At 43.5% G+C, this 12,240-nt stretch overlaps 1 protein-coding gene across 4 annotated transcripts in view; it reads left to right on the forward strand.

Annotated features, from left to right (window-relative positions):
- Positions 1-2,948: 2,948 nt before the first annotated feature.
- The window catches only part of LOC121930576 (TRIO and F-actin binding protein), a 90,157-nt gene continuing 80,865 nt past the window's right edge, over positions 2,949-12,240 (forward strand). For 3 of the 4 annotated variants that reach the window (XM_042467095.1, XM_042467094.1, XM_042467097.1), the window contains exons 1-2: positions 2,949-3,065; positions 7,675-7,866. In XM_042467095.1, coding sequence (XP_042323029.1) covers positions 7,753-7,866 — 114 coding nt within the window. In that variant the 5' untranslated portion in view covers positions 2,949-3,065; positions 7,675-7,752. Of the gene's footprint in view, positions 3,066-7,674; positions 7,867-12,240 lie in introns of those variants that run through there. The other variant, XM_042467096.1, reaches the window with a different exon arrangement.

Raw genomic sequence — 12,240 nt, forward strand, 5'->3', positions numbered from 1 at the left:
AGAGAAAGGCCCAGTAGCCCTAGTCTAACCTGTCTAAAGGATGCTGGGCTGAGGGTGGCTGCACCAATCTCTTGCAGCTGTTCTCTTTGCAGGAAGATGAAGTGGAGAAGATGGACTGTCAGCAGCTGCCTTTAAGAAAAGCTTCTCTGACTCTACTCATTTTCTTCAGAAATCCCCAGTAAGCTTCTTCAAGGATGCACATTGTCAAAAAGCACTACCCCAGTGGCAAAATCAAACCGTTGCACAGCAGACTTACGATATCTGTGTGGAAGGCTATAGCCGAATGGTGCAGTATTTGTAAAACAGTCAGTCCCAAGCATCAGCAGGGGATACTGTCCCCAGTTTGCAGCAGTCTGAAACCCAGGAGAGCTTCTGCCCATCAGTATTGACAATACTGAGCTAAATGGACCAGAAGCCTGATTCAGCGTAAGGCATTTTCCCAAACATATTTCCATCAGCTTTGGAAAAGACTACGCAGAATCTTGTGATACCTTCAAGACTTGCAGAGTTACTGAAGCATGAAACTCTGTTGGTTTTGATTCCACTTCAGCAAAGCCACAAAGTATCCATTTTTTTGGTCAAAATCCCCTGTCTGAAGTAGGGATGGGCTGAAAGTAGAACAGGATCCACTGGTGGGTTTTCTTAGGTTCAAAACACGCTGCAGAAATAATCCAGTTTGAGTCCACTTTAACTGCCCTGGCTCAATGCTAGGAAATTCTGGGAACTATAGTTTTGTAAGACATTTAGCCTTTGCTGTCAGAGAGCTCTAGTGCCACAATAAAATGACATTTCCCAGGATTCCCTAGCACTGAGCCAGGGCAGTTAAAACGGTCTCAAACTGGATTATTTCTGCAGAGTGTTTTGGACCTCAGAATGTGCTCAGAGACCTGCTTTATGATGGTGGGTTTTGAGATTGTGATAAAATACAAGGGAACTCCAACAACCCTGCAGTTGTTGCCCGCATCTTGGAAATTTAATTATAAAACAGCTCCAAAAATTTCGTAACCAGTGACTATGGAGAATATTCTATGAAGAATATTGGGAGTTGCAGTGAAACAGTAACCTTTCCCACCTTTGAATCTGCTCCCTTCCTGAATCTAAACTAAGGCTGGGAAACCTGATGCCTGCCAAATGGTGCTGGACATCAAGCCTAGCCAACATTCTGGGATGATGGGACTTGCAATCTGGCAACATCTGGAGGACTTAAAGCAGAACAAGAAAGATGAAGTTTCTAAGAGAGCCACCATGGTGTAGTGATTTGAGTACTGGACTGCAACTGTAGAGGCCAGGGTTCGATTCCCGCTTGGCCATGAAACTCACTGGGTGACCTTTGGGAAGTCACACTCTCTCAGCCTCAGGGGAAGGCAATGGCAAACCTCCTTTGAACAAATCTTGCCAAGAAACACCCATGATGGGTTCCTCTTAGGGGTGTCATAAATTGGAAACAACTCCAAAGCACACAACAACGACAAGAGAGCCAAAAGGCCTCAACGCTCTATTGATCCCTGCCAAACTGATGTATTACATGTGGAAAAAGCAAATTCCAAAGGAAGGTCTAGATGGCCCTTGAGGATACCTTCCAACATCCAAAACACACTGCAGAAATAATCCAGTTTGAGACTGCTTTCACTGCCCTGGCTCAAGGCTAGGGAATTCTGGGACCTGTCGTTTGGTGAGATATTGAGTCTTCTCTGTCAGAGAGACCTCTGGTGCCACAATATAAAGTACAATTCCCAGGATTCCCTAGCAATGAGCCAGGGCGGTTAAAGCGGTCTCTCCCTGGATTATTTCTGCAGTGTGCTTTAGGCCTAGGATTATGTATTTCTAAGAGCAAGAGAGGAGCAGAAAGGGAGGTAAAGGAACTCCAGGAGACTCAGAACAGATGCTGGGCCCAATTTGAGCATTTGTCATTTTCCAGTCCTTAAAAGACCCAAAGCGTCAGGGGAAGGCGGGTTTGGCACCAAGGCCCAGTGAGCTAATGTTGGAAGAGAGAAAGGCGGCTCTGAAATCAATTGCAGGCCCAGTGTCACTGCAACGTGGGTTACGAAACCTGAGCCTGTGTGTGTAAAAGAGAACCACACTTCCCAGAATACCATAGCATTGAGCTAGGGCAGTTAAAGCGTATGGAAGAGAATTAGAACACATAGAATCCTAGCTGCAGAGAGTCTGGTCCCAAACGCACTGCAGAAATAGTCCAGTTTTGGGACCGCTTTAACTGCCCTTGCTCAGTGCTAGGGAATCCTGGGAATTGTAGAGCTCTCTGGCAGAGAAGGCCCAATGTCTCACAAAACTGCAGTCTTAACATTGAGCCAGGGCAGTAAAAGCGGTCTCAAAGTGGATTATTTCTGCAGTGTGTTTTGCACCTCTTAACTGCCATGGCTCAAGCCTGTGGAATTCTGGGAACTGTAGTTTGTTGCGCACAACAAACGTGGTGGTGGTGGTAGTGGTTGTTGTTTGCCTTCTAAGTCGCTTCTTGGAGTTTTCTTGGCAAGATTGGTTCAGAGGAAGTTTGCCATTGCCTTCCCCCTGAGGCTGAGAGAGTGTGACTTGCCCAAGGTCACCCAGTGGGTTTTATGGTTGAGCTGGGAATCAAACCCTGGCCTCCAGAGTCCAACACTCAAACCATTATGCCACGCTGTTCCCAGAATTCCACAGCCTGAGCACTTAAAGCGGCGTCAAACCGGGTTATTCCCGCAGTGCGGACGCAGCCGCAATAAAAAATACCTAGACTGTGAAAGCTCCCCCGCTTTCTGAACATTCTCAGCCAAATCGCTCCACCCTTCTTCCCCCGGCAGCCAATTAAAACTCAGCATGCAAATAAAGGTGGTCCCTGCAGCCAATGAAAAGGCGGAGAGTGGACGTGGCCTCTCCCACTCAGAGGAAGTTTGTATTCATTGCTTTCTCAAAAGGAGGATTAGCGGAGGAAGCGCTGCAGCTGCAGCAGAAGTCGAGAGCAGCGGAAGAGTGCGAAACTCTCGAGAAATTCCGAAAGGCGCCTGAGGCGGACTACAGCGAGGTTCGGAAAGGCGCCTTGCCGCCTCTGCTGCTGTTTAAATACCAGTAAGGTCTGTGGCACGGGAACCAATGGGGTGGTTGGAGGGCTGGACTAGGACTCTGGAGACCTGGGTTCGAATCCGGGTTTAGCCCTAGAAGCCCACCTTGGGCAGGTCACACTCTCTCAGCCTTTTTTGGCCAAGGCACAAACAAACAAACAAACAACAAACCAAAACAAAACTCTGGAGAAACTTGCCCAGGATAAGAGTCCCCTATATTATCTTGTAAGCCATCTTGGGTCCCTTTCTGGGAGAAAGGCGGCATAGAAATTAATAAGCAAATAAATATAAGTTGGAAACGACTCGAAGACATGCAGCGACAACACCACACACTTACCTGTGGAAAGGTTGCGAGTGTGTGGTTGGCGAGGGTTGCGTTCACACGGCAGAAATAACCCACTTTGACACCGCTTTAACTGCCCTGGCTCGATGCTATGGAATTCTGGAAAGTGTGGTGTGTTGCGGCACCTTTCCCAGAATTCCATAGCATTGAACCAGGGCATTTAAAGCGGTGTCAAACTGCATTATTTCTGCAGTGCAGATGCAGCCTATCAGTGTCAGTGTCCCTGTGAAAATTGCTCCTTCTGTCTCCTGTTCTAGAAAGTCCAAAGTCTGTAGTTTTGGGGTTTTTTCCCTTCGAGGAATTGTGCAAATGTTTCTCCTCCTATGACTCCCTTTAAATAATGCGTTGCAGAGTAATTAAAAACAGCGGATGAAAAGGGAAAAAAAGAAGAAAAACCACACTTTTTGGAAGTCGTGCAAAGAAGAAGCTGCGAAGCGTTGGCTGGTGAGAACCTGTTCCGCTCCAGCAGCCCTGAGAAGAAGGATGGCCTAAGAAGAAGGACTTCTTTTGTCGCTGGCTCTTTTTTTGAGGCGGCATCCGCACTGCAGAAATAATCCAGGTTCGGCACCTCTTGAACTGCTGTGGCTCAATGCTAAGGGATTATAGTTGGTTATTTCGTTGGAGTTGCAGAAAGTACCATTCCCAGGATCCGATAGCACTGAGCCATGGCAGTTCAATGTCACGTCAAAGAATAGTACACATGACAAGAGATATCAAATCAAAGTTCCCACTGATTATTAAATCAAAATATTAAATCAAAGTTCTCACTGAGGGGTGAAACTGGTGCTGCTGTGTTGGAGTAAGAAACTGCACACAAGTTGTAATTTTAATTTTACTGCAGGGCAGGTTGTATTCATCTTCCTTCTTATTTTCAGATTCCTTCTTCCAGGTTACTATTGTATATGTACATAAAATAATAGGGCTCGTGCATGATGCGCAGTGCAGTGTATACACCATGGGTGCGCGTGCCACTGCAACCCTGTCGTGCAGTTCCAGCGTAAGCTGAGAGCTGTGTGTATACACACACACACACACACACACACATATATATAATATGTAGAAAAATTAACAAGAGCCAGTGTGTTGGATAACAACTCTGGAGACCAGGGTTTGGTTTCCAGGTCAGCCATGAAGCCCATTTTGGCCAAGTCACACTCTCAGCCTCAGAGGATAGCCATGGCAAACCCTCTTTGAAGAAACTTGCCCAGAAAACCCTGTAATAATAGGTTTGCCTTAGGGTCAGAAACGACTTGAAGGCGCACAGCACACACAAGAGGAATTAACATTGCAAAAAACCCCACTATCCTGGTGGCAGTGTAAAGAAACAAACTGGTATTAGAGGCATGCTGAAGTTACTATCTTGCAAAGGCAGCTGTATTTAATGGTCAGTTTAGGTCATAAACTTTCAAGTTGCTTTATCTTTCGTTATGTTCTCATGGCCATAAAGAGGTTAAACATCGAGATAATAAACCCATGATTATTAATCCAGGCCATATGTGTATGGAAACATGCATTGATTGTTGTTAAAATTAGACTGCTTACCCAGCATGTGCTTCTCTTAATTTTTTTCTTCCCTCCCGTCTAAATTATTTCCTTCTGCATGATCGTAGGCCTCAGCATTTCCCAATATCTGTTCAATGGAAATGAGAATTAACCTGCCTCGCAGATGTGGTCAAAGGATGCGTGCATATGATAATCCTGGGTGACAAAGAAAAGCAGCATGAATTTAAAATGAACCTCTTAAGAGATATATGCAGAGCCTTGGGAAGATGACTGGCTGGCTAGGGGATTCTGGGTGATAGTTTTTCATTTGTTTGTTTTTAAATCAACTTCTCCATGCTCTGGGTATGCAAATTGCCAATGTTTAGTGGAGCACTGGAGTACATATTCAGTTCACATTCAGTTGAAGTGACAAAAAAGAGGATTTTCATTCGGGACAAGTATACTGCTAGGGATCAGCATTTCATAATATTTTCAGCATAGGACTAGGACCCTGGAGATTGGGGTTTGATCCTCTGCTTGGCCATGCAAACCCGCTGGGTGGCCTTGGCCAAGTCACACCCTCTCAGCCCCAGAAAACCCCATTATAGGGTTGCCTTAGGGTGCCATAAGTCAGAAGCTACTTGGGCACCCAACAACAAAATTCTGCTACAATCTAAAAGCACAACAGTGTACTCCATAGCAGCATAGATGATCTCCTAATTCTAGCAAAATCTTTGCACAAGGATGCGCATCCAGCTAACAAATGTGAAGGCATGCATGTACATATATAAATCCAATTGTGGGAGAAATGCAGAATATAAATCCTTGAAATTAATAAATATGCTCCAACATTTCAAAGATGAAAACTTGGACATGTGTGGCCAGTCAACACCAAGATGGGAAAAGTTATTTATGATGAAAAACTAGGAGAGGCTGTAGCAGTTTATTTTCTGCCTGCACCTCCTGGGAAGAGGAAGATTCTCCTCTTGCTGAGTTAACTGAGCACAAACAACTTTTGCACTTTAATTTGCAGCACAAACTTGCTGCACGTGAAGGAAGCCCTTCACTTAATTTGCAGCCAATGAAGTAAACTGAACACAGGTGGGGAAAGTGGGAGGAGGGGAATGAAACTGGGATGTTTTAAAAGCATCTGGGGGGGAAAGTGGGGGAGGCAGAGGATTAATCAAGGCTGTCCCTGCTAAATAGGGACAGGTGGAGGGTATGTTCCCTCTATTAAACATAGCCAGCCAAAGCATGATGCAAACTGAAGGTTTCTCTTCAACAAAGAGATTTTGGGTGCAAATACCAGGTATCATCTGTTACTCAAAATACTTTTGCTCCAAATTAAGCTGGGTCAACTTCTGAACACTGCTTTAAAATGTTTTTTTAAAAAGCTAGCAAAAAGGGAATCTCTGTGCTCCACTGATGTTTTCTTAAAATTTCCAAATCTAGAGTGCAGTCCTGTCAAAGTATGAGGTGTATAAACATTTGATTGCAAAAGGACCTTCTTGGGTCAGAATGAGATTAAACAGAAGCCAGGACATCTGCCAGAAAGGAGTTTGTGACTTCTTGGTGGATTATGGTCTTTTTTGACCAATCTGTTTCTAGGTCTTGATGAGCTTAGAAAAGTTACTGTACTATACAGTCCCAAACATATCCATGCTGTTGGCGAATCAGAGAGTTGTACATTAAAAAAAGTTCCCATATTCAGACCATAACTTGAGTAACTGTTGGGGAAGACTCAAAAAGTGGTATCTAAAACCAGCTTTTCTAGGGCACTAGTTTCTCGGCATGGTCCTGGTGTTACCTTGGATATCTTGATGCTATTTCCCCTATCTGGAGAAAGAGTAGGCTGGCTAGGTGTACTGTGGGTTGGATGATGATGAAGTCCATGAACTGGAGGGGAGTCTGAACTGAGCATTGACTAAGGAGGGCACTGATGATGATCCCACCTTTTCACCAGCAACAGTCAAGAGGGTAAGACTCTTCTGTTGTATCAGCCAGGCAACTCTGGACAAGAGTTAGTGCAGACGTTTGTAGCTTTCTTTGGAAAGAGAGTTAGACTGATACCTAGGACCAAAGCAGATATGATGGAAGATATGAGCAACCAGGATTTTATTCTTACGTCACTAGATTTAATATGACTGTTAATCCATTTCACTTGTTTGTAGCAGCAATAAGTAACCTGAGTTTGGTTTCCCAGATTTTTTTTGTTAAGAGTACAGCTCCCACAGTCCCCTACCACAGGCCATAGTGGCTTGGGATTCTGGGTGTTTTTAAAGTCCGTAACATCTGGGGAATCCAAAAAATTCCTCATCCTTGTTCTATAACATTCAAGGAGGTAAGCAGTATCCCATGCACACCTCACTTTGTCTTCACAATAGGATAGTAGTAGATCAGGCTGAGAGATAGTGACTGGCCATGTCAGTTTTATATCTGCATAGGAATCTGAACTGTGGTATTCTCAGACTTGAACACAGCTTTTCTGGTGCCTTTCATATGTTATGACTGTAACACAGATGTGTAGCCCAGCATGTCTGGATGCACCATATTTGCTCAAATGAACCAGCCCATGTGGAAGTAAAAAATGCAAAATGTTCACATGGATGAAAGCGTTCCCCAGTTTGGCCTACACATTCTGATACTGCTGTTTGAAAGTTTTGGCTCTGACGTGATTGGAGATCATTTCCTGATGCTGTTGCCAATGAACACCAAGCTGTGTGAAACATTTTTTCTTTGATAAGGTTGGAGGAAACAGACGGTGCTGATGTGTCTCCTCTTATGATCCTTTTACAGCTGGTCTCCTCTCCTCTCCCGTCCCTGTACCCTTGCTCCCCTGCATGCCTGAGGGATCTTTCCTTCCCTGCATGGACCATGTCAGAAATGGCAGAACCCGTTATTTGTGAGAAGTTTGAGGCCAATGTATTTGCCAAGAGCCGCTGCCAGAACTGTTTCCGAACAGTCGCTGCTCACCAGTGTGGTAACCAGGTGAGCTTACCTTTGACATTACTATTATGAGTATTTCACCAGGGGTGACTTGTTTTAATAGAGATGTTTCCACTGAAAGTACAAGAAGTGAACATTTCCAAGTAGAGGAGAGTATAACTGAGGCAATATATATTTGTTAATATTTCCCAAAATATATACAGTCTTATAAAACATTTGCAACTTTGAACTGCAGGTGAGTACCCTCAGCTTTATTTAGACAACAAAACAAGCATAATATACAACATACTATATCAAACAAATTGACAATTATACAACATATTCCATCCATTGCTTCCTTTTCTGCCACTCTTCAGTGTATTGACATTTCAAATTATCAAAATGACTACCTTGACTTTAGAAATTTCCCCCCAAATTAATTTTTTCTAATTTCTGCTACATTTGTTTTCCCCTCTTTATTCCCCTGTCTGTCTGTCTGTCTATCTATCTATCTATCTATCTATCTATCTATCTATCTATCTATCTGACAAGAGATAAATTTAATTTATTTTCTACAAATACCTGTTTTCCTTTATGCTCATTATTCAATGTATCATTCATTATTTTATCCTAATTACATATTTGAAAACAGTTAGAGACAAGGGGTTTCTATGTTAAATCCCATTGCTGGAATTTCTCCCCATTTCTGCCCTAAATAGCTTAATACTTTGTTCCAATCATCGATATATTTCTTTGAAGATTCATCACGTAAGCTGCTTCTAAGTTTATCCATTTCTAACATGTCACAGATTTTTATTAACCAATCCTATATTAATAGATTTTCTCCCTTCTTTCCATGTCTGAGCATAAATTATTCTTGCAGTCAAAATCATGTAAAATAAAATGCTATCTTTTTTGGTTTTTTACTGAGGCAGTATTCCTAACTGTTACAGCTTAAATCAAGGATGAGTAAGTGCTGAGAGATCCAGGAACCATTTCCCCACACTTGCAAGCCACAATGTTTTGCATTAGCCCTGAATATAAGGGAGAGGAGAAATCAAAATGAGAAGTGGTTAGACATCTTTCTTTTGGTGGAGGGTTGGGGCCTGACAAAGTAAAGTGACACCTGTGCCTTCTTTTATAATTGCTGCTCCTGGAGTAAACCACCAACAATAAAATTATATAGAAATTGTTTCTTTTTACTCCCTCCCCCAAATTAGCAGGGAGGTTTCAGAGGCATCCACACAAATAGTAATGGGGGCACACTTTAGCCACCCTTGGTTTAAGACTAATCAATTGTGAATCCTTGTGGAATTTGGCATTTTGATTATGGGTGGCATCACAAGGCTGGCAGCATGAGGCTGCCACATCCAGTGGTCGATGCTGGGGGATGAGGCAGCAGCAATGAACCCTGGATGCTTCTCTTTGAGCCTCCACAGTTCCTTTCTTTTAGAGGACAGAGCTGGGTGTGTATGTGTCAGGCAATCTGCTTAGTACCTCCTTAGCTAGCTTTCTGCCTTCAGATGTGGTATCAAAAGGCAGTGAGGAGTGCATGGAATAGGTGAAGGAGGCAGGAAGGTGCCATCTTATCCTTTGCCCCAGATAACAATGTTTCTTGGGTCTGCTATGGGACAGAGCATCACACAAGTTGCCAGAGAAGAGAAGGTGTTTGTTGTTGTTGTATCCCTTCAGGTCATTTCTGACTTATGGCTGCCCTGAGGCAAACTTGTCATTTATTTATTTATTTATTTTGCTTAGCAGATTGTCTTTTGCTGAGGCTGAAAGGATGCAACTTGCTCAAGGTGACCCCACTGGGTGCTCAATCAGGGAGTTGAGCCCTGATCTTCCAGTGTTCTAGTCCAGTACTCAAAGACACTGCACAACAATGGCTCTCTAAGCAAGGAGTTGAAAAGCTTGCATATCAAGGTAGCTGTATGGCAAGAACTACAGGCAGAGCTGAGCAAATGGAATCCACCCAACTGGGAAATGTTTCTTTTGTTAAGAACTGAGGCCTGTTACAGACTGCCAAAATAAAGCTGCTTCGGGTCTCTTTGGAGGTATGCTATTTAAATGATGCATGGGTCCTAAGAGTCCGGAGGTCGCACCAAAGACACACTCCATTCCTAAGCACCGGAGTGCAGCTTTTGGTGCAGCTTCCGGACTCTTAGGATGCATGCATCATTTAAATAGCATACCTCCAAAGAGACCCGAAGCAGCTTTATTTTGGCAATCTGTAACAGGCCTGAGGTATGGAATGGTTAGAACGGTACAAATCAAAACTCTGGTTGTCAGCATGCTTCAGTATAATACTTCAGTATAATATTAGCTGCCCATTGCATGAGTATTGCTACAAAAGGAAAAGTGGAATTTCTCAGGGCGACACAACCAGAGTGTGTTAAACAGAACGTGGGAAGTCAATTTTAGGAATTGTAATGAAAACAAGCAACTTTTTAAAGCTCTGGATGTAATTATTTATCCCAAGAGCATCACTTGCAGGGTGATTTGGAGTAAGCTTCTGTTTGAAGAGCCAGTGCGGTGTAGTGGTTTAAGTATTGAACCAGAACTCCGGGAGACACAGTTCCAAAACATGCTGCAGAAATAATCCGCTTTAACTGCCCTGGCTCAGTGCTAGAATCCTGGGAATTATAGTTTATTGTGGCACATGGTCTCAAACTGGATTATTTCTGCAGTGTGTTTTGGACTTAACATTCAAATCCCTGCTCAACCATGGGCAAGTCGCACTCCTGCAGCCTCAGAGGAAGACATTGGCAAACTTCCCCCTGCTAAAAGATTTTTGCCAAGAAAACTCCATAATAGGTTTGCCTTGGGGTTGGCATAAACCGGAAATTACTAGAAGCCACAAATCAACCAAACAAGCTGTTTTCAACCTCTGCTCTCCTACTTTATTCTTCCTATCTTTATTCCCTGCCCTACTATAATTGCTCCTAATTTTCTCACCAACAGGCAACTGGGCCTCAGCCTATACAAATTACTCCCAGTCCACCAAGTGGAATTGCTGGCTACACTTGTATTTGGTATCTTTTCCCCAAAGTAATTACATTGGGTTCTGTTCTCATTGCAATGAATTTGTCTTTTGGATTTTTTTTGCACCTCATTGGCCACACTCACTGGAGGATGATAGCTGCTGTAGTCCAATACAGTCAGCCCTCCATATCCAATTTTTTTTAATTCACAGATTCAAGCATCTGCGGCTTGGAAATATTTTAAATATATACACATTCCAAAAAGCAAATCTTGATTTTGCTATTTTATGCAAGGGACACCACTTTACTATGTTGTATTTAATGGGACTTGAGCATCCACAGATTTTAGTATCCACATGAGGTTCTGGAACCAAATCCCATTGGATACCAAGGGCCCACTAAATCTATCTGGTTGGGTAGGCCTGCCATACCTAAGTATGGCCCCCATACTTCTAACAAACTAGCATTTCTTTTTAACATTTGAGAGTTGTGTAGAAGTAGAGATTGCCCTGAGTTAGCTTCTCTCGCCCCCTGCAGTCCTGTGACATGACAGGTTATGCCAGCTAATCCCCCCCCCCCCCCTTTTCCAGGAATGGCTGTAACATGGTCAGGTGGCTCATCCCTGCCTTGAAGCACACCTAACACAGTAGGTCTGGCCGTTTTCCAGCTTTTCCATTTTCTAATCCAGCAAACAAGGACTAATGGCAACATTCCTCTTTTAGGGCATCCCTGGAGGGTGGGGGAGTCATTCCTCTAATCTACAGCAGAAAAGTAGCCTCTCTCCCTCTGCTGATATTGAAAATTTAAGCAGATAAGAATGAGCGGAAAAGAGAAGAGGATGAGAAATCCCCCAAACAAGTCCCTTAAGTGCTGTATGCTAACATGGACTTTGAAAGATACCACAGGGACCATAGATTTTTGTATTAATGAGATACTTGTGGTTCTGGCAAAAGGTGTAAAATGCTCTAAATGGAGTCTTGATGGCTGCTTTGTGGAATAGTTTTCCCATTTTTCAGTTATCTAGAGGTTTTGTGTCTTTAACAGCCTATGGCAGGTAGCGACTCAACGTCTCCATTTTCAGTTTACACTAATAAAGTGCATTTTTATTAATGCTTCTTTAGTTATGTTTATGTCCAACCTTTCCTCCAGTGAGCTAAAAGGACTTTATCACACCAGATTGCAGTCCTGCCACAATCACACTAGCTTAAGAATGGAAGCATACCTGTTTGGCGTTATTTCCTATCACACTTGTCCCTACAATAGCGCTTTGGTGGTCCATGGTCACCTTAAATGTTTTCCATATTGCCAGATACCACCTTCCAGAGGGGAAGGTGGGAATGAGCGATCGCAGCTGATGTGTGAATGTTCACACAGCAACCAGCTTTGGGAGGCAGTTAGCAGCTGCAGTGTCTCTTCCTTCCTCCTCCTCCCAAAGCATAGGGCTGCTGTGTGC

The sequence above is a fragment of the Sceloporus undulatus genome, chromosome 5, assembly GCF_019175285.1.
Source record: "Sceloporus undulatus isolate JIND9_A2432 ecotype Alabama chromosome 5, SceUnd_v1.1, whole genome shotgun sequence".
NCBI lineage: Eukaryota > Metazoa > Chordata > Lepidosauria > Squamata > Phrynosomatidae > Sceloporus > Sceloporus undulatus.